Source organism: Melospiza melodia, chromosome 1 (assembly GCF_035770615.1).
Source record: "Melospiza melodia melodia isolate bMelMel2 chromosome 1, bMelMel2.pri, whole genome shotgun sequence".
Taxonomy (NCBI): domain Eukaryota; kingdom Metazoa; phylum Chordata; class Aves; order Passeriformes; family Passerellidae; genus Melospiza; species Melospiza melodia.
This window is the reverse complement of record NC_086194.1, coordinates 92,873,765-92,896,864: the sequence shown is the minus strand read 5'-3', so window position 1 is coordinate 92,896,864 and position 23,100 is coordinate 92,873,765. Positions and strand designations below refer to the sequence as shown.

The window sequence follows — 23,100 nt, the reverse complement described above, 5'->3', positions numbered from 1 at the left end:
TGTGGATTTCTGATTTGAGCAGAAACTTGGAGGAAGCTGAAAACATTGACCATATGCTCATGCTGTAGGCTGCCCTTCCAGCATGGTAGGGCATAGCCAGGCACAGCTGGCATCTATGCCAAGATTCTTTAAATCTACAAATTTTTCTGTCTTCTGCATGCTATCCAGCAAGGCTAAGTGCTTTGCAAAACACTCAACCAGGGATTTTTTTCTTAACTCTTATTCAGGAAAAGATAAGCAAAGAGATGGTTGAGAAAATCCAGCTCTCCTGACTCTTAAACAGGTTTTGTCTATGAAAGAAACAATTTCCAGGAATCTGCTACCTAACAGATTTTTTCCCCATTGTCTTCATGACCTATGCTCTCACATTGGAAGCCATTGTAATGTTTCATTTTTATAATTTTTAGTTTTGCTAATGTAACAATAAAATAAGTTGCAGTTGAGTAGCCTGGATTTTAAGGCTAGGGGAGTAAATAAGGCTTTTTTAAGGAATACTCATAAGGATATGATTTAATCAGTTACTCCTTTTGAGTCACTCAACAGAATTCCAAGAGATGTGGAAATCATCTGGGGAAATAAAAGATGATGGTTCAGGCAGTTCATGCTTTGTATGCTAATTGCCATCATTCTTTTCTTTCCCTTTCCCCCACCATGTTTCACCTTCATCTATGCCCCTTTGGATAAGGCAACTGATCTCTTCACTTCCAGGGCTGTAATGGTCTGTTACACCTGCCTGGCTCTGGCCTTAGTTTGCCAGAATTGTGAATGCATGTTTTTATCTGCTGTTTGTGTATGTATTTGGTAGGTTATTTTATTGTGCATTATATGATATATTACATAATGCCCATGGGACATAAGAGCCAAGCACTCAGAATTTAAACTTAAGAAATGTCTTGACTGGCCGCTTTTTAATTCTGTGCTTACTGCAATTCCCAAACACACTGTTTTTTCACTGTAGGATATCATTGCCCTATATATTCCTAGGATTCCACCAAAGTCACTAGAATTTGGATTTGATTGATGTATATGTAGCTTGGGAAAGTGGTCTGCAGCTTTAGTTTATGGTTATCCTCAGGCAACTTCTTATAATATTGCTGACCGTTTCAATTCTGACATCAACACACAACTCAATCTATTCACTGCTTCTACTGTAGCATCAGCTCATTTCCCAAAAGCAGTGTGCAGCCTTCTGGCTGAGTGTTACTGATAGGAAAGCATATATCATGATATTGGTTAAAGTATCTAGAATTGTGTCCCAATTATTTATTTATTTTCCTTTCTTCTTTTTTTTTTTTTTTTTTTTTTTTTTTTTTATTCCCATTTCACCACCAGCTGCATTCAGACCAGGATAAAGGAGATGGATCACTTAAATACATCCTTTCTGGAGATGGAGCAGGAGACCTCTTCATTATCAATGAAAACACTGGTGACATCCAGGCCACAAAGAGACTAGACAGGGAAGAAAAGCCTGTATACATACTCCGTGCCCAGGCTATAAACAGAAGGACTGGAAGACCAGTGGAACCAGAATCTGAGTTCATCATTAAGATCCATGATATCAATGACAATGAGCCAATGTTCACAAAGGACGTTTACAATGCCAGCATTCCCGAAATGTCAGATGTTGGTAGGTGCTAACTAATAACTGGTTTCAGTGGCTGGTCTGGCTTCTTTCCGTGGAGTTATTGAAGGACCCAGACTTTACAGGTGTTGAATAGAGACATCTGCTGTTTGAGTCTGGACTAAAGGCACCTGAGACATTTAAAAACAATTAAAATCCAGGAAAATAGTGGCAACAGTTTGCTGGAATCAGAGGTGTCTGCTGGGTGAAACATGCTCCCTCTGTTTACCACAAAAAAAATGCAAGTTAATACCATCTGGTTTAATGTCAATTAAATTGAGTCGAGCTCTGTTATGTGATACCTGGGTTTAATACATATTAGTAATATGGTATTTCAAGGTCAATTGTGTCAATACCACTCCTAGATCTGTTCAGCAACCCTTATTTAGTTCAGGAAGGTAAACAAAATGGAAAAGGGGGTACAGAAGGGGTTGTACACATTTCTGTCACCCATTCGTTCTGAGATATGCCGTTAACTTCCTATGACCTCTGTTGCTCTTTCCATGCAAAAGAAAAGAGCTTCAAAGTCACTTGAAGTCCGCTGAAATTTTTCTATTGATTTAAAATATATTAGCTGTAGAAATCAATCAAGACAAGAAAAAAAACCAACTTCTTTGGAAAATTATTTTAAGATGAGATCTTTTCCTGAGAAGTTGACAGGTTTTCATTCTTAGGGGGGGTCATTTTGATTTCTTTGTCAGAGAGCAATGGATGGTTAAATTCCAAGAAGCACATTTCTAATTTGAGATAATGTCCAGGGAGAGAAGCATTAATTAATCATGATCAAGAGTGAGATTAAAATAAAGCTCAAGCAATATGAAAATAAAGACTTTGGGGCATACGCTCTCCCCTCATTCATGGGACTTGTCATATGGATGAAAACTCATCTGATGAAGTGAGAACCTAATATTCACATTTTAATATGTGAACACTTTATTCACAAATTATTTTAAGTGCTAAAAATCTAAGCTATTTTTTATGTTTCTTAGCATCTTGCCTATGATTCAATACCATTTCTTTCTCTAGAAAACACCTGAAGAACCATAGTTACATTCTCACGTCAAATACTTTACAAGTATGAGTAGATTTGCAAAAGTATATTCTTGGCCTAGATTCAAGTTCTGAATGCTTACAGTATCTGCAGAGGGGTGCATTTCTGCTTCGTTCGTGAAGGAGGGATGCACATACCCAATCAATAACTGTTTTTTACTGAGTTGAGAATAAGACAGGTATCATTTTGAGTTTATGTCCTTCATGAGCAGAGAAAATTCTACAAAATACAAATATTTCTGCCACTAACTTCCTGCCACAAGTCTTACCTGAACATGAATTGTTTTTTTCTCTACATCATAAACTGTCTTGGCCGTGAATAAAACCTAATAATTTTTGTTTTCTTTGATTTTTCATTGCAGGTACCTTTGTTGTGCAAGTCACTGCAACTGATGCTGATGATCCTACATATGGGAACAGTGCTAAAGTTGTCTACAGCATTCTCCAGGGACAACCATATTTCTCCGTCGAATCTGAGACAGGTCAGGGGACCTTATCTGTCATTCTGTGACAATGTCTGTAATTCAAAATGACATGCTAAGCCAAGCTAGGATATATTGCTAAACAAACTTTGAAGAGATTACATCTTACTCAGTGCAAAATCTGACAAATTTAATAGAGCAATACATCTGTAAACATGACACCTACATTATTTTAATCTTACCAGCAAAGTCTAATAAATACTATTAGTACAGTTGTGAACCAGTTTTTAATCATTTTTAACAAGCAGTGGGTACAGAAACTGCAGTGGATGCTTAAATTAAACCAAATAGGTTGGCTTTTAGATTAAAGAGAGAAACAGGTGGGTGTGGAAAAAAGTGCTTAATCCTCATAGATCTTCATAATAGCTAAATTAAGACTGAGGGTTTGTTCAGGTGAGTTTTCTTTCTCCGTCTGCTTCTTCAAAACTTGTTTAAAGTAATTATAATTTCTTGCATCTGCAACATATCACTTTAATGCTAATTTTATGAAAGAAATCTTAATTAAGAGTAATGATAGAAGAGGTAAAATTGACTGTTGCGCTAAAGTAGAAGATCACAAATAGAATCCCAAAGTTCTGAGTTCTGTTTTTGGAAGATGTTTAAATTATACACAGTGACTGGAATTTTTAATGGTCTGACTAACAGACAGCTTTGGAACCTGTGCATATATATCCTGTCTGACTGAATCTGGTGTACCATTGACTACCTGACTACATAGATATTCTCTTCCCAAGCTTTTTGACTAAGTTTTTCAAGAACAACCAAACTAACTCAATAAACTCCTTCAGTGGAACATCCACTGTGTTGTATTGCTAGAAGCTAGGGAAATCGGTTCTCCACAGCATCCTTACAGGAAAGAAATAGATTATCCCAGACAATTCATCAGGTTTAGGATTGTTTCTTAGGTAAATCGTAGAGACTCGGGCAGGGAAAAAGAAGGAGAGACTATATGTCTCAAAGTGAAACCTGAGTTGAAAGGGTGTACACAGTTCTGAGAAGAGGGAGAGCCAAGATCAAAGGGAGCTTCCCTTCAAGCATAAGGTATTAGATAACAGAAGCCAGGCTTTTTGCACTGATGCACTCTTTCTGACATGGACAGGGCAGTGTGTACTCCTCTAGAGTTATAATAAGGATAGAGTAGCTGGGAGTTCACCAGTAATAAACTTCTATCATGAGGTTTGTGTGGGGGATGGGAAGTTAAGTAAACCACATTCTTGATCTTCCTGCCATGGAAATCAATTGCAGAACTCTTAGAGTGAAACATGTCTCTTTCAAAGCCACTGTGAATTTTTTCATGGATTTCAGTACTTGAATTTCACCCCTTTTGCCTACAAAGGAGCCAGTTCTTACCTTGAGAGATCCAGTGAGAATGCAAACACTTTGCTTCATGGTAAATCGGAAGGATTGAATTTCAGTAGTAGTTGGCCTTATAACTGTTCTTTGTGCCTTTGAAGAAGGATGTAACTGGCAAATCATTTCAGTCAATGTATAAATAGAAGTATATATACTCAGGCATGTTTGAATGCTCATAATTTTCTTAATTAATTTTTATTCTTCCATTTACTGTTGCTGCACTCTTTATTGGTGCTTTGCTGAAGTTTGCTTTACTTTCTTTTTTTTACCACATCTGTCAAAATAATGAACAAACAGACTTTTTCCAGTTCAGTGAGAGATTTTAGCATGGAACTGAAAGAGGGTAAATAGTTATGTAAAATAACATAGCTCACAAATAAGTGGAACATTTTTCTGTGGGTGACAGACCACTTATACTGTGTCTGTCACATAGGCAGGAGCCTGAGATGTGACAGGACAAATCTGTAATTTAATGAGCCATCTCATAACAGTAAATATTTGTACTGGGCAAATTTTACTTACTACGCAGAGATTCTTTTCTGTTCTTTTAATAAGAATTTCCATCAAAGTCACTACCTGTGAACTCCCCACTCTTTAATTTTCATGTTTACAGGCATTATTAAGACTGCTTTACTGAACATGGACCGTGAAAACAGGGAGCAGTACCAAGTGGTCATCCAAGCTAAAGACATGGGAGGCCAGATGGGCGGATTATCAGGGACCACCACCGTGAACATCACCCTGACTGACGTCAACGACAATCCACCTCGCTTCCCCCAGAGTATGTAATATTTACATTCTGTGTTCTAACACTAAAATGGACAAAAATGGTTCTTGTTTCATTTTTTGTTCACCTTAGATATTGTTTCTTCTATTGTGACTTTACTGAGTATCAAACTTCCTTTAGGAAAGCAAAAGAGAGCACATAATTAAGCAATAGCATCATGCCAAGATTAATTGCAATAACTGGGAAATGAATATTTAATATTTTTTACTCCAGTTGCAATTGACAGTCTGAGAGGTGAATTATTGTTCTGAAGCAACTTCTGCTTTTCCTACTTTTTAGATAACTGATCAACATAATCTCTATTTCTTGTTCACTACTATTTCTTTCAGACTTTGTGATTAATTGCATTTTAAGGTATCTGTTGTAATCTAATATATTGAAGCTTTGAAACAAATTTATTAAAGTATGCAAAAATATCCAAAGAACAATTCTAAAGAAAGGAGTATTTAAAACAAGAAAGCATTTGCTACAATGAACCTTGCTATGTTCTTTGCATACAGAACCAAAACCACATACTTAAATACACCAGGTGTTTCTGCCTATTTACTTCCCCTCTCTCAAATAATTCAGTAGACATCTGTGTGATGCTTATAGGAATCAATTGCACAAGCTCTCTTAGAGAGTAATTTCTATTAATGACCGTTCATTGCTGTAAGGGATTCAAAGTGATTCAGCTTTCATCCTCTTCTCTTTCCCTCTCTCTCTACTTCCTTCTTTCTCTCTCTAATTTTTTTTCATTTTTTACTTTGTCTAACCACTGCACTCTGTATGATGTGTGTGTATTGCAGTGTCAGTGTGTGTCAAATTCAAGAGCAGCTGTTACAGAAAATAATTGCAGATACTATCAGACAAATCAGTGAGCTTTGGCAGTTAAGTCACTGGGAAAGTTATTGGAAGCAACTTGTCATTTAGGTTCAAAGTCTGTTCTTAGCTGTGGGCAAAGAGTTTCCATTTAAATTAGAGCAACTTAAGAAGAAATATAACACTCTGCACCCCATGAGTTAATTATACATCTCTGGACATGAGTGTCTTCAATGTAAAAAGCAAAGATACAGCTTCACAATGTCAACACTCCAAAAGCAGAGGTTTTTTCTGACAAAAATCCAATGTGGTACATTTTTAATGGGTATTTGAGCTGGATTCAGTTTTAGTGATACTAAGATGCACTAGCTTCTGACAATTCTTAATATTTGCCTTTTGGCCTCAAGACATTTTTCATACACATTTCTGATACAGCCAACAGAGACCATGGGAGCACCCAGAAAGGGTCATCTGTTGCTAAAGTTACATGTTTATAGCAAAGCAAATTGCCCATCCTCTGCATGAGCAAACAGGTAGAAAAACAAGTAACTTTTACCCCCATGAAAAGGGCCCAGGAAGACCCAGTGACTTCCTAACTCACCTGCACATGCCCAGCATGGACAGTGGGCTGAGAGATGGTGTCCAAAGCACCCGGAGACTGCCTAACCAGATATCCCTGTCTGTCTGCTGTAGGCACATACCAGTTCAGAGCTCCTGAGTCAACGCCGCTCGACTCCCCGGTTGGCAGGATAAAAGCTAATGATGCTGACGTGGATGAAAATGCAGAGATTGAGTACAGCATCACTGAGGGGGACGGATACGACATGTTTGGAATTACCACAGACAAGGACACACAGGAAGGAATTATAACCGTGAAAAAGGTACATATCTTGACACACTTTATCCCAGCCTCTACATATGTAAAGTTTCTTTTATGCAAGCAATTGGTATCCTTCCTCTTACACCTTCTTTACTGAAGCAATACACAAACTTTGGAGGATGTGAGAGAGTAAATTACCTAAGGAGTGGGGTACAACTGAGAAAAATTTCTGCAGCCTGAATATACTCACAGAAAAACTCAAGGAAGCTCCACCATCCAACTGTGATTTTCTCCCTATGATGCTTACAGGTTTTGCTCACTTAGTAGAAGATATGTGTTAAGACCACAGAAATAATAAGTATCACATTACCTATTCTTCCTTATAAGAGGATGTTGATTCAGCAGCTATAATATATTAAAGTACTTAGACAAATTTCTTTTGACTCACATTTTGTAAAATTTAATATATCTATCAGTGTGCTTTTGCTTTAGAAAAAAAAAAACAGTGCCTTGCGAGATCACAGTGGACATCATCTACTAGGTTGCACATTGGTTGTCAAAAAAGGTTTGAGAAATATTGTTTACAGTGGGTTATCAGGCAAACTTGATAAGGTTACAAATATCATCCTTCATCAATTCAAGTTCAGTCACCACTAGATAGACATTGCGTAGATTTTCCAAACATGCACTTGCTTGTTGATATCAGTACGACACCTGTCATTACTTGTTTTTTAGGAGATGCCTTCCAGGGCCTGATTATGATATCAGTCTAACTCTGTTTGTATTTCTGTCTGTTGCTGACAGAAGCTGTGAATTTTCTACAATGTAATGGAAAAACGGGGTGACTACTCTCTCCCCACATTTCTCCAAGTAGTAACAAAGAGTCTCTAAACGCTGTTTCTTTGTAGTTTTAAGGGTGTGTGCTATAGTCATAGCCTGTCATAAAATCATGTTTGGCTTTGTGAGTGGTCCTGCATATCCAGACACTAGATGCCACAGTGTTTCATTTCTGTGATGGAATGCCAGTATGTAAACAAGCAACACCTAGAAAATCTTCCCTCCTTTAGTGTGTGGTGTCTATGGGCAGGATATAGATAATAAATAATCAAAATGCCAAAAATGACAGAATAACAGGCATGAAGAGTTAAAGCTGGATAAGAAAACTGCTTATGTTTAGGAGTTCAAGGCATAGAATTCCTTGAAAAAGTGGTTTTCTTCCTCATGTATTATCTGGGCATATAGCCCTTTCTCTGGCATTTTAACTCCAGTTCTGGCTCCTGTTTTCTAGCACAGGCCTCTCCATGACTTGCCACCATTCACCCTGCTCATCTGGCTGAGAATCACAGCGATCTGTACAGACTTCCTAAACTTTTTTTTTTCCTTCCCAGGCACTGGATTTCGAAAGCAAAAACTTGTATATTCTTAAAGTGGAAGCTACCAACACTCATGTGGACCCTCGATTCCTGTACCTGGGGCCATTCAAGGACTCAGCTACAGTCAGAATTCAAGTGGAGGATGTAGATGAACCCCCCATGTTCAGCAGACCAGCATACATAATGGAAGTGAAAGAAGATGTTCCATTAAACAGTGTAATAGGAACAGTAACTGCTCAGGATCCAGATGCTGCCAAGAATCCTGTCAAGTAAGCACACACTACTTCAACTTGCCTGTAAATTTTTGACAGCCTTGATTTTGCTTTTGTCATGTCAGCACACACAAAAAAATCGTCACTTGTAACAATGTGAATTGTAGGGTATGCTTGAATATGGGGTATTGTATATGGTAAATGATCTCTCCTGCTTGAACATATTTAGATATGTGTGAATGTGTTTGCATGGCCTTTGCATCTTGAATTATATCCTAATCTCTTTACTAACTAATGTATGTGGTTATTTCTACCATGAAAAAATTTACTGCAATGAGACCACTGAGAAAATCTTAGTGTTTTCCTTCCACCTTTAACATTTTCCAGTGCAATGCAGTGCATCCTCTTGGCCATATGACAGGGGGCTGATCCACCAGCCTTTTCTTCTTCTGTCTTCTGTCCAGACATCTTAACAGAGGCCACAGTCATCTTTTCTAAATTACAAATAGAAATGCCTCAAAATCAGCTCATGTGCACACCCAGGCTTTGATCTCACCTGTATCAGTGCAAGGCTTGTAAGACAAGAGTCAGTCTCATGAGCTTCATAAATTCAACTTGCCATGAATCAATAAACTGTTCTTAGAGGAAGTGGAGGAAATGTTAAGGTTGGAGTAGCTATACCTAAGTCTTCTTTTTTTGTGAATTGTGTGTTGTTTCAGTGCATACTGGAGTACTTAAATCATGCTTGATAGAGTATTAAAGAACTTTTAAATATTTGTGTTCTTTAATTAAAGTTCATTTCTACTGACAAGGCAGCAAGAGAAGGAATCAAAAAGTGCAGCAGTATTAAATCCAGGTCAATTTTCAGCAGGTTTCTGAGTTGGACACCTTGGAAATTCAATAGTAGCCTTTGATCAAAATAGAAGAGTGCAGGTTTAATAAAAATCTAGTCCATCTAGATACTTTACAGTTGTGCAAACAATTATCTTTCATCAAGATTTTTTACAGTAATGAGTAAGTTTTAAGCTCTTAGCTCATCTTGTGAGAGCAGTAAATATTTTAATGTTAATTTCCTAGATGAACAAGCTAAATCTAAAATGTTTCTGGCAGAAACTATCTTCAGTTTGCATAGCATGACCTATACATGAATTTTTCTTCAAGACTATGCCTTCTAACTTTAATTAAAGTTTTCTTAAATTTCTATCATGACATGCAGCAATTCTCTGGCATTCTGGGCCAGCAGAGCATAGTCACTTAAAGAGCAGCATAATGTTTTGCTGACTTTGGTGAAGCCCCAGGACAGAATGAGCATCTTCTGTAGCACATTTTCATGGGCATGGGCATGCTAGCATGAAGATTAAAAATTGATTGGGGTGACACCCAGGCCCCTTGCAGTCTTCACAGGAACCTGCTTTTTTATATCTAATGGCACAAGAGAGAAAGGGGAGTGCTTCCCTCCTTCCCTGTGGTGATAACTACAACCATTTGCATTTCACACCAGCACCAACTCCTAATTATAAGTGATTTACAGTGGTTAGGGACTATGCTGTTCATTGTTGAGTACTGCCTACCGGCTCTTTGCTATTAATTGAATGTGTGTGCTAAAACTTACCTAACTTTCAAAGGGCACTTCTTTAATACCATGTAAGTACTTTGCATATTTTAGTATCCGATAGTTATCGAGCAAAATTTAGCAGAAGTGTCAAAACTGATGCAGTGCAGCAGAAAGCTTGTCTACTTTTTACCTTAACAGCATGCAACAGCCAAATGCAAGTAAAAGAAAAATAAAAATCAGAAAGAGGTTACAGTAATCGAAATAAACATAGCAAGAAAAAACATGAAAATCAGTAAGAGAGAAAGGAAATCAGTGGAGAGCAGTAGCCTGAGAGATGTTAACTTGCAATAAATGTAATTTTATGGTGCTAATATCTTGGGTATCTGCTAGAATTTAGGGGCATGGGTTGAGTCTGCATCTTTTTGACAGGGTAATTTTTTTTTTTTTATCATGCAATAGAGATGCGAAATCCGATTTTCACTCTGAGCTTCGGGGAAGATGCAATTAGACTGTATATATATGACTTGTCACTTGCTTGTCAATTTTTCTTGACAGTTAAAAATAAAATCTTTAGACACTTGATATTACAATGAAAACCTTCCATTTTCTCCTCTACTCGAGTGAAGATTTCTCTTCTTAAACAAACTGAGCCCTAACTCTGTTAGATGAAAGCCCCTTTGATCTTCCATTAAAGGGAACCTTCACAATATCATTATGAAAATGCATTATGAAAAATTCACACACACATCCTTTCCTGACCCACAAATCTTCCTGACTTGTGGTTGCATTAGGCAGCAAGCTGCTGAGCATCAGAAGACAATGAAGCGATAGCAAAATATGAAGTGGATGTCTGCCCTGGTTGTAAGGCTGCAGAACTATTTGTGACCTGTGTATTGGCAGAGCTAAATTGCATCAAGCTAAGTCTTCTAAGTTTTGCTCTGATATGACATTGAGAAAATACAAAAATACACCAGTACATGTCTGGCTATATTTGAATATGTGTCCAAGTATAGTAACAGTAAGATGCTCCTGAGTAGCACTCTACAGTCCAGAGGTGGTGTAAAAAAAAAGTTTTGCATTCTATGTGTGTTTGATCTACACATAAATAATATGAACCTCTGCATACTGATTAAAAAAAAAAAAAAAAAAAAAAACAATAAACAATGCTGAAACTGGCACTACTGTATTGTACATCAGATCTTTTTAAATTGCTAGCTGAGTTTTTTTGCTATAGTAACTCCTCAGAGGCATAATGAAGTTCATCAGTCACTGGAACTGTCTTCCCGCTGTGATTTGATTTACTAAAGTACCCCAGATGAGAATGATCTGCAAACAAATGTAAGGCTAAATTTTGTTTGTGTATTTTACTGACAACATATTTGCATGTGTTAGATTCTCTCTTTTACCCTTCCCTTCTTCCTGTTGCGTACCAGGAGAGACTTTAGTCTTCACAGACACTTTTTAACTTCCTAGCTTGTCAATTCCTCAGAGCTTGAAAGAGATGAAGTCCTGAAGTCTGGCAAATACACACCCGTAATTTCATTAAATAAATGTAAAAATTAGTTTGATGTTGTCTACTTAATTCTTACTAGGTTGTGATCCAGAAGTCAGAATCAGCACCAATTCAAGATAATTAAAAATCCTTGATCAAAAGAGACTGGATTATGCAAACTGAGAAACAGAAGTGACAGTCTAGCTTATTAAAATCATCCTTCTAGAGCAGATTTAATGGTATAATTGGAATATACTTTAAATGCACTGACCTTGTATGTATTTTCTTTGGGATATGAAGAAATAAAATTAACATTCCATTAAGAAACTGTCTCTGCTGGTTTTTTTTTTTTTTTATGAGTTTGAGCTTCCACTTTACAAATGACTGAATATACATATGGCTTTATAAATACTTGTAGTTTAAAATCCTTGATATCTTGAAGAAGAAGAATCCCTCAATGGTACAACTCTGATAATCTTAGAAAAATTCCAGAACCTTTTTTTTCTTCCAGATACTGTACCACAGACTGAATATGGGAAATCTTTCAAAGATAGTGATTGCAATATACCAAGGCATTAAAATGTGCTGCTAAGACAGTAAGATATTTTAAGTACATTCAAAATATGAAGCTGGAGTGAAAGTAAAATTGAAGCAAAAACCCCCAATGAACAGACAGCTCATGCCTAAAGCTAGTTGCTTATTTAAATGTCTTGCTGAATAAGAGTTTGAAACATAGTATTACAGTTAGCTGGAACAGCTAAACTGTGGAAAATCCTGATATTTCATTTCAAAGAAGAATACAGAATCTAGATTTAACTGCAAAATGGAAATACCAAACTATTTCAGCTGAAAGGTGTGGAAATGAGCTACAGAATATCTGAAAATAATTGAATTCATAAGATACCAACATAATATTATATAAAATCCGGAATGAATGAAAGTTAAAATGAAATGTTTACCATATCAAATACTTAGTCAAAATATAAAAGAGTCAGACCAGTTTGTATAAACTCATTCCCGTTACACATTTCAGCCAAGTCAACAATTTCACACGTGCTGTTTAGATTTAGACAAAGCAGCACTTTTCAAGCTGATGGTAGCGTCACACTGCTACATAAAGGAACTAAGTTAGTGACACCACAGCTGACTTCCTGCAGCCAGAATTGCAGTTAGCTGTCAGTGAAGTGACAGCAATGAATGAAAACTAAATCTGAACTCCTGAAGAATTAGCAAAGTGTGCCCATGCAAGTCCTGCCAAAATATGTTAGCTTTTTGTGCTAGTACCTTTGAATGTCATTTGAGTGATTCCCTAGGAATTATCATGGAAAAAGAAAAACAGTTTAGTGCAAATAAGTAATACTTGCCATTGTTTTGTTTAGAAAGGTAGGCTTCACTTAAATTCTTATTTCGGAATAAGACGTAATAACTCTAATTTACTGTAGGCATTATATCCCACATTTTATTTGCAAATGAGAAAGTTACAAGATAATGACCAAGTTAGTTAATTTTAAAATTTTGGCAGAACCACATTTCAACTAGCTTCTTCTATTCCTTCCTTCTTTCATGCAAGGTGTTTCTCAGAATTTAAGAGACACTGCATAGGCACTAGGAAATCTGTGCAGAATGGAGGACATGTCTTGCATCTGCTTCTAGGGCAGAAAAGAGGAGAGAAATTCTTCTTCAGCTTCTGCATTCCCCTGAATTCTGTGGTGGCAATGAATTCTGCCAGCCGTTCCCTGGCCCAGTTTTCATCTGACTGCTCACAGCTCAGCTGTTGTCCTTCCCCTTGTGTGGACACAAGGGACAGCAGTAGCTGCCTCGTCTCCATCGATGTGGCGTGCAAGGAGACCCTGGGAGCACACTGGGCTTCCAGAGGATCTGTCCTGCATTGTACATGAGCACACAGTTGGGCTGGAAACAAGAGCAGAATAATGCAATTGCGTTCTTGCTTTGGCAACATCACAGGCATATTTCTGTCAAAACCCTCCATAATTTATGCAAGAATTTTCCCTTCAGGAGAGATGAAACCAAGTCATAGCATTTGGATCAAGGTGGTAGTGCTCTCTCCCAGGAATTGGAGAGTTCTACTTTTAAACTTGGATTTAGTTCAGCTGAAAAAGCAAAAGATCAGATCGAAAGTTTGAATCTGTATTTGGACTCTGAGCTCATCCAGAGCTTGTTAGCATTCCTTTTCACATATAGATACCATCAAGCAGGGCTGAGAATGTTAGTTTTAATGAGTTACAACAAACCTTTTTGTGGTATGTGGAATAATGAATCTCTGTTCTCTGCTGACTTGGTTTGGGAGGGCAATCTTTTTAAATGCTGAGAAGTGAAAAGTACAAATGCACCCCAGCTGTCACATTTGGTATCAGAAATTATTTGGAACAGTTGAGACATCAATCCATAAAAAGAGGGTTTTATAAAGGAAAAGCCAACTCAGCCTTAAAATAAACTTCGTATCTTTCAGGGCACAGACTTCACATTTTTCAGTAAAAACAAAGCTTTGATGATTCTCAGAGGTATGTAAATTCCACAGCAATTCATTTATTCAGTGACAATACTCCACCTTCTAAATCAAACCTCCAATGTGTCATTATCCAGTAGTTCAGAACTAGCTCTTTGTGTGAATACATAAAGACTCTGAAGCCTGTGCTGAAAACAAAAGGAAACCCCATTTACTAGCTGTTTGATGTCTAGTCTTAGAAAGTGGTTTTAGAACATAGAAATTAAAAGGAAAGCATTCCTCTAACCCCAGTCTCTGTATTTGCAGGTACTCTGTAGATCGTCACACTGATATGGACAGAGTATTCAACATCAATTCAGGAAATGGTTCGATATTCACTTCCAAACCCCTTGACCGGGAAACACTGCTGTGGCACAACATTACAGTAATAGCAGCAGAGATCAGTAAGTTAAACCTAAATATGACTCCTGTCCCTGATGTAATGAATTTAGCCTTCTAGCTGAGTGTGTGGAAAGCGCAGCTGGGCACATGTCAGGTTTATGGATAGCCCACTCAATACTAATGAAGAAGCAGTAACTCTGCAAGACGTCGTCTGCAGTTTTGTGTTTATTAGGGACACAGTTCATGAAGAGGTAACGGAGCAGGGAGAAAAGGTGGCAGTTCTGTGGTCTCTGATCATTATATCCACTTTACATTTTGAACGTGGTCGTTGAATTCTGAAACTGGTATGCAGCAAAACAGGTAATTTAAAGCTAAACTGCATTCCTTGGCTGAATTCAGGCTGGATGTTTTCAAATAAGGCTAAAGTAGCTGGGCTGAGCTGGGTGCCCAGATCTAAGCCCTTTTATGAATCTCCATTTTTTACTTTGTGCACATCTTTTGAAATTACAAGCTGCAGTTACAAATCAGTCTGTCACTTAGTTTAGGATTGTTCCAAAGTATCAATGTTGTGATAACACTAGACATGCTGATTTTAGAAGTCGAAATGCCAGGGGTCTAAGATAAGGACATATGTTTGAGATGGCCTTAATAGATAATCCGCTTTGTATTAATTCATTATCTGTAAGTACATCACATGCTCGAATATCAGAGAATGCAATTCTATTTGCTTTTGCAGAGTCACAGTGCCTATGTTTATGGTGGAATGGTAGATAAGTTTAATGCAAACACCTGTTCTGTGACTGTTACAATGCCTCTCTGCAACCCAAAAGCTAAAAAGCTTTTGATTTTTCTGAGACAATATAAGCTCTACTTTCTTTTTTGTATGTATGTATGGCTTGATTACCTGCTTAACGGTGAGATGAGTATAAAAAGCTTGAAATTACTTGATTCAACATTCTTTATTGTGTAAGTCTTTTTTAAAATTGAAAACCAATATAAAAGGATGTTATTGAGGCAAGCAAATGGGGTTATATGAAGAAGTAGTGGGTATGAGCTTATGGGAATGATAGGACATTAAAAATTTTCTTCCTGTCATGAAAGTTTGCACTTTCTAATGCTAGGTATGGGATTTCAGCACACCAAACAATGAATGTTAGTAATGTGGCTGTGTTTCTGTTAACTTCTTGAAGGTGGGTTCTAAGGTCAAAATTTGTACACTATAGGCAGCTCCTGGGTAGGGCAGAAGGGAAAAAGAAATGCCTAAAAAGGAAAGAATAGCAAGAACATTTAGCATTGACAATAGCAAGAACACTTGCATTGACCCCAGCTGGGCTGAAATAACATGCAGTATAGAAAACTGTCCAAAAACCAGCTTAGCATCGATAGGAAGTACTCATTTGGTTTCTTGCTTCCGCCCCTAAGCACAGACCTTCTACTGCACCAAACCTTCCCAACTTAACCTCTTGTGTCTAAGACACAGGCTCCTGTCTTAATTACCATTCCTTTTTAGCCTGAATCCTTTCAGGTTGCAACAAACCTGCTTCCCAGGGTGTGCTTTACTAAGCCTAGACAAAATTTGGAATAACTAGGGTATATGTCTTCCATAGGCTTTTTTTTGTTGTTGTTGTTGTTGAAATGTACTTTTCTGATCCAGGACACTTCACTAATTTTAGTCTCAAGAGACTAGACTGGAAAATACCACTGCTTATTGTTCCTGGCAAACCCAAACATTTCTAGCAAGGCTACCTAAAGTCCTATTTCACTAAATTCCATGGAATCACATATTACTCTCAGTGACATTACCTCATCAAGCTCCAAGTATATTTCACTGAAGTAATCAAAAAAAATATCCAGTCAGCTTACAGGCAGGATATGCCTTCAAATGAGTGGGTGCTCCCTTTCATATAGGAAAAAAATAATTATAAAGTCATAAAGAGAAACATCTTTCAGTGATGACTGCTCTTGATTTGATTTTACAGTTAAAAAAAAAAAAACACAGAAGTTGTTTTGCCTTTGTCTAGAACTGTCAGTAAGTGTAGATTGCTCCAGTTCTAAATGTTCTCCTTTTTCACCAGCATGAGCTGCAATTGCTCAGCAGCCCAGAGAATCAATCATGCTGTGACTGCTGCACATAAATAGTTGGTGAAATCCCAGGTCAGTACGTCTGCCACAGGCAGACAGCAAACTGGCATTAAAACAGGGGACACAGGGCTAGTGAGCCACAGCTGCAGAATTACAGCTGATTTACCAAAGAAAATTCCCAGAGTGTTTTTAAATATTTGCTACTTAACACTTATGGGTAGGTCAAACATTGGCAGGACTATGAGGCTGTATTCTGAAAAAAAAAATCACCTCTGTAACAGTTTTATTGCTGGCTCAGCAGAAAACATATCCCTATGCAAAGAAATAGATTTAAGCAGTTTGTAGAGTCTGTGGAGATAGAGCCCAGCAGTAATTAAGGCATAATGCTAACAAATGAACCTACATGAATTAATTTGCACAAATAATTTGAAAGATGATGACACAAAATATCAAAAAAAAAAAAGACTTGAAGATGTATATGGATTTTCCATTAAATCAGAGGAGTATGTTAATAGAGCCTAGAGTTTATATCAAGCTTCTGTTTATTACAATATGATTTTTAATTGTGAGAACCTTAAGCACCTAGAAGTAAAATGAAAATACGTGTGTTTAGATTTAAAAAGCAGGAAAGAAAACAATTCTCCTTCTTTAGAGGAAAAGAAACATGTTTGTCAATATATTTGAATGTATTTGTTTGCAAAGTGTGCCCTACAAAATAGTCTTGCCAATAGTCCTGTGACTTCAAATGAATGCCTTTGATTTTTGCCTGTTATAAAAATTCAACTCTTTTATTGATGTATTTTAGCAAAGAATTCAGCTCACTCCATATTATACATAAACTGTTATTTTATACATCGAATGAATTTAGCCCAATGGCTGATATTAGAAAGAGGTTTATGCCTAATGGAATCATATTAACTTCAATGGGACTGTGGAGCCTTAAAGCACAATATTTTGTCCAAATGACTGAGCTCTGTAATACAAATAAGCAATGCCAATTTTGGAGAAGGCATTTTCACATTTGTGAAAGGATGATAAACACATTAATAGGACTTTTATTAAAGTCAACAAGCTAGTATAATGAATAAATAGAAGCTGCTATAATGAATAAATATAATAATAAAACCAGCAAGCTACTATAATGAATGCTTGTAGAAGAATATAGAGTCTTAGATCTGCTATATTTTATTGCACTATTTTTTCATTTGAATGATAGGTTAAAATGCATTGATAAACCATATTAATGTGTGTAGAAGATCAACATTGGAAATTCAGTATGAACCCTCATGTAGGAGAGGGGAAGATATTTTTTTTAAAATAAATTATCTCAATCACACTCTTTGCCTCATATTTCTCTCTCTCACATTCCCATACCCACATAATCCTAGGTGGATGTTGTGTGATATGCAGCACAATGCAGATCAATGGCAGTGTCTCTTGGATATCTTTCAATTAGGGATGACAAATTTCTTTGGGACCAGATCTTGTACATTTTAGGAGTCAGTGGTTGTTACGGTGTGACTTTTTGCCTTAGAATCCTGCCTATTTCACCGTGCATGGCCCTAGGCAAGGTTACTGCCGCTGCTTTTCTTCCTTATTCTGTGTATCGTTTTGACTTAAGCTTGTCTCCTCCCAGCAGGAAATGGAATGGTCTATATAGTATGGTTTGCTCTATTTGGTGTTTTTATTTTTATCCAGAAAGATGAAAGTATTTTCACTAATATTCTGTGCTCAGGAATATCTTTGTCAATTTCAATCTCTTGGCGCTATGCAGTCCTTGTTGGTTAAAAACAGATTGTTTGCATAGGAGGGTCTGCAGGTTCTGTATAGAGCTTATGTTTTTCAGCTGTTCCACTTCAGTATTTACTCTAGAACATCAGACAAAACAATTCACAACAGGTTAGAAAGCATCTGTGATCACAGCCGCAGTTATTATATTATTTCTATAAAATAATGATTCATGGTAGCTTGAGGAACTGTGCCACAAGATTTGTAGGGCACAGAGTATCATATTTAACAAGTGGAGAAGAAAAACCTGCTCAATCTCATCCGCATGACTTTTCCTGTTAGAGAGCTAAGGAAGGGAATATGTTCTAGATTCTTCACTGCCACCAAACAGTATCAATCAGGCTAATAAATAGATTTAATTTAGTTCCAGTATTATATTTACATATATCACACATACATTCATAATCACACTTGGAACGATCAAAGGAATTTATAAATCCTGGACTCCTACTCCATCATAACTCTATATTTACGCAGAATTAGAGTAATGATACTACATTCATCCCATAACACACTCACCAGAAATCAAGAGAATGTAAGCGAAGTGCTCTGAGTGAGAAGAATTGAACCACCAAGTCTGTCCTTTTCTTCCACTGCACTGAGTCAGTAACTGGGCTAAATAAAATCTCCATTCTGGTTTTGCCATTTCAGACAACCCCAAACAAAGCAGCCGTGTCCCCGTGTTCATTAAGGTCTTGGATGTAAATGACAACGCTCCGGAGTTTCCCATGTTTTACGAGACCTTCGTCTGCGAAAACGCAAAGGCAGAACAGGTGTGTTGCCTGCTCCTACTCAGAAAATATTCCAAATTAAATGAGTTTTGCTGCTACTCTTGCATTACCTCATCAAGCGGTGTACTTTGCATTGCATCAAACTTAATTGAAAAATTAAACAGTGACTGCACATTATCTGATTTCACTCAGTATTCTTCCAGCTGACATGATGGTATGTTTTTGAATGTTATTTTCTGTACTGCACCTTGTGGCCCCTGATTTATTTTCATTCTTTCATCCTTTGCTTTATCCAGGCACCTCTACTGTCTCCTTCCAAAACAATTTCATGTCTGTAAATGTTACAGGTTCTGTCTGTGATACAACAGTATCCTGCTAGATAGCTCTCACCTACCACTCCTATTGTGAAGTAGCTCAAAGTTGCAGATGATTTGGAAGATTCAGCCAAACTATTTCTGTGACATGAGATTTGGGTAGATAAACATAAATTTAGCTTGGACTGTCTCACCTTTCATCTCTATTTCTTGTCTCATGCAAAGGTTTCCTACCCATCTGCAGTGGCATTAACCCAAGCCTTCTGGTGAAATCAACAGGATTTTCCTGCCAGCTTTCAAAGTCATTATGTCACTCCCTGATGGTATAGGATATAATAGTATGGTGACCCCAAACAGCATAAGCAGCATGTGGATATCTTTTCTTGAGCTCACCATAGCAACATCATCTGCCTTGAAGCAGAATAAAAAAATTAATACAAAAGATTGCTTTTATAGTGTTTTTTAGAGTATGTAAATGAATATAAAGTTCACTGACTTAGGAGATAATTTTGTTCTTATTGTTTCAGCTGATACAAACATTAAGTGCTGTTGATAAAGATGACTCTTACAATGGACATCAGTTTTCATTCTCCTTAGCTCCCGAGGCAGCCAGCAGCTCAAACTTTACACTACAGGACAACAGAGGTGAATTTCTAGGAAGACTTTTCTTTATTATCTTATCCTTGCTTTCAGTCTTCAGACGAAGATTTAATGCATGCTTTGTGTTTCCAGACAACACAGCAGGGATTTTCACTCGGAAAACCAGATATAACCGGCATGAAACAAGTACCTACTTCCTGCCAGTGGTAATATCAGACAATGATTACCCCATCCAGAGCAGCACTGAAACGGTGACCATTCGAGTGTGTGCTTGTGACCATCGAGGGAAGATGCTGTCCTGTAATGCAGAAGCCTTGATTCATCCTACTGGTCTTAGCACTGGGGCTCTCATTGCCATTCTTCTCTGCATCATTATATTACTTGGTAAGTAACTCAGGGACATTTTGTTCCTTTCATGGTCATTCCAAGACTAGGAAAAAGGAAAAGTAAAGACATCATTGTATTATCCTGTACATATGTTACTGTATTTCTTCTTTTGAAGGCTGCTACCGATGGGGTGCATAGGGCACAACCAATCTAACCTTAGTTATCTGAAAGTTGGCGATATATGAGGGAGAGGAGATAGCTGGGCTCCACACTGTGTTCAATGGAGAGAGACACCTGTAGAGAGACATCCATCCCATCCCATCCCATCCCATCCCATCCCATCCCATCCCATCCCATCCCATCCCATCCCATCCCATCCCATCCCATCCTTTATTGGTATCTGAGGAGAACCAGACACATTACTCATAACCCTCTGCAGGTGTCCATCCCTTTCTGTTGCCCATAGAAAGAGGGCAGATAACTTAGTTTTGAAGAATTAACTTTCCATTTCTTAACTGAGGAGAAAAAAGTCTCAGTGGTTTTTTTTCTGTTGGAAAAGGATGCTGAGTGATATGGACTGAGGGACTCTCCCAAGGGCTGCAGGGTCCTCCATTTCAGCCACCATTAGAAAGAGGTTGGACCCTGAGTGTTGAGGATGTGCAGAGGGCTCTGGCTATGACACTTACAGGTGGTCAACTTTAAATATAAATATAAAAATTAAAATAAATAGATATATAGATACATAGATGGATATAGATAGATATCGATAGATATAGATATAGATATAGATATAGATATAGATATAGATATAGATATAGATATAGATATAGATATAGATATAGATATAGATATAGATATAGATACAGATATAGATAGATATAGATGATATAGATATAGATATAGATAGATAGATATAGATATAGATAGATATATAAAGACAGTCTGCAACATCTCTCTGCCAGGTTCCACCCCTCTTGTACTGCAAACAGAGGTAGTTGGTCACTCAGCCATTATCTGTACCTGTTTGTCTGGGGACAACTGTACAATACAACATAGGCTGTTCTCTGGGAGATTTCATTAGGATCTTAGGAGAAAAGGAGGCAGTCAGACCAATTTTACAGCAGTAGGGTCATGCAGAGGACAGATGATTTTTCCTTTATGATTCTACTTCTTTTTATCATACCCCTATCTTCCTTGGACATGCTTCTCACCACTGCAGAGTCATCCTGGTCTTTTCTTTTAACAAAATTTCCTTCTCCAGTAATGAGTCTAAGATGAGGTTGTGGTTCTCAGACTCTAACAATGTAGTCATGGCTTGCTCAAATAAGCTCTATCCCATTTTCAGAAAAGATTCCCACAATAACAATCTGATCTTTAATTCACCATTAAATTCATTTTTCAAAACATGGTATCATTGCCCCTAAGGGCTGAGCTCACTTTGTATTAAGTTCCTTACCAGAAAAAGTAATGTAATGCTGTAGGTAGTCTTGCACTCGTTAGTACAACTGTGCTCATTAATATCAATCTGACATTAAACGATTTCCTGTTTTATGTCAATCGAAAATAATTGATTCTGTGTGCTAAGCAGCACTTTATGTCAATTACTGCTCATGCCACCATGCACCATAAGCAGATTTTCAATTAACTCAGCTATATAATTTTCTATTTTCAGGTTGGTTGCAGGGTTTGAATGTGCAACCACTACTGAGTGAAAAACAATACTCTGGGCAGACCTGAACCTCAACTCAAAGTTTAGCAGCAACAAAAAGGGCCTGTAAATTGCTAGGTTTATATGCAATTTGAGTAAGTTTATCATCTTATCAGGAGGTTTCAGATACTGCTGAACACAGACATGCAAATAAAGGCGATGTACTTCAACATGTAGCTTATGATGGGGTCTTTTCCCTGCAAGTTCAGCACAAAGCAGTAAAATCCACATATAAGACATGTGATGTATTTATCAAAGTCACATCCTTGCATGTTCTGTGTAACACTGCTTTTGTAATGTGGTACTTCAGCTACTCTTTGATGTAAAATCTATCATTCCTGTGCTTTCTCAGAACATTCTACCAGTCGCTGTTCCAGAAGCCCATTCCAAACTGATATTGTGTTTTTCACTTTCCCAAAATGTTCTCCAGATATCTCTCTTCTTTCATACACACCTTTCACCAGTCCTCCCACACAGTGCCACGGCTTTTTGCTCTTGAGGAAGACAATCATCTCTCACTGCATTTTTGCACAGCAGCACGAAGAAGCATCACTCAAACTAGGACCCTTCTCTGACACCATAAGTAAATTCTCATCATTAGGCTGAGGTCCTAATGCAATCTAAACCACCTCTCCTAATCCTTCAACTTCACCATCCATTTCCTTTCAAGCTATAAGCAATCCTGCAGGGGAACTCATTATTAAAAAACCAAGCAATCCCATAAAACAAAGTAAAAAAACCCAGACCAAAAAAACCCCACCAAAAATCCAACCAAAACAAACAAACAAAAAGAAAAAAAAAAACAACCACTTTCCGTGACCAAAAGAAAAAACTCTCCAGAATTTGTCTGTCAAAGGAAACTAAGAATTATAAGGTTCAATGGAATAAAGTTTTGGGCCAGGGACACCCTTAGTCTTTGATGTTGGCCTTAAAAGGTTACAACTGAGGAAAGGACTGAAAAAAAAAAATGTTTAACAGTTACTGTGCTTGACTCACACGCCATTTTAGAAGCAAAGCTGACATGAAGGATCATTGTGATCCACCTTATCATCTCACATCAATGAGTTTAGGCATTTCTGCTTTGCTTTGCTATGAAAAAACTGTAAAGACAGCAAGATGTGTCCTTCCTTGGAGTTTGCACAGCAGAGCTGAAGTG

At 37.5% G+C, this 23,100-nt stretch overlaps 1 protein-coding gene across 3 annotated transcripts in view; it reads left to right on the top strand.

The window, feature by feature from the left end:
- The window catches only part of CDH6 (cadherin 6), a 102,806-nt gene that overhangs the window by 72,125 nt on the left and 7,581 nt on the right, over nucleotides 1–23,100 (top strand). For all 3 annotated transcript variants that reach the window (XM_063162340.1, XM_063162349.1, XM_063162358.1), the window contains exons 3-11: nucleotides 1,333–1,627; nucleotides 3,034–3,153; nucleotides 5,120–5,287; nucleotides 6,788–6,975; nucleotides 8,303–8,556; nucleotides 14,320–14,456; nucleotides 18,916–19,037; nucleotides 19,837–19,954; nucleotides 20,042–20,293. In XM_063162340.1, coding sequence (XP_063018410.1) covers nucleotides 1,333–1,627; nucleotides 3,034–3,153; nucleotides 5,120–5,287; nucleotides 6,788–6,975; nucleotides 8,303–8,556; nucleotides 14,320–14,456; nucleotides 18,916–19,037; nucleotides 19,837–19,954; nucleotides 20,042–20,293 — 1,654 coding nt within the window. The remainder of the gene's footprint in view (nucleotides 1–1,332; nucleotides 1,628–3,033; nucleotides 3,154–5,119; nucleotides 5,288–6,787; nucleotides 6,976–8,302; nucleotides 8,557–14,319; nucleotides 14,457–18,915; nucleotides 19,038–19,836; nucleotides 19,955–20,041; nucleotides 20,294–23,100) is intronic.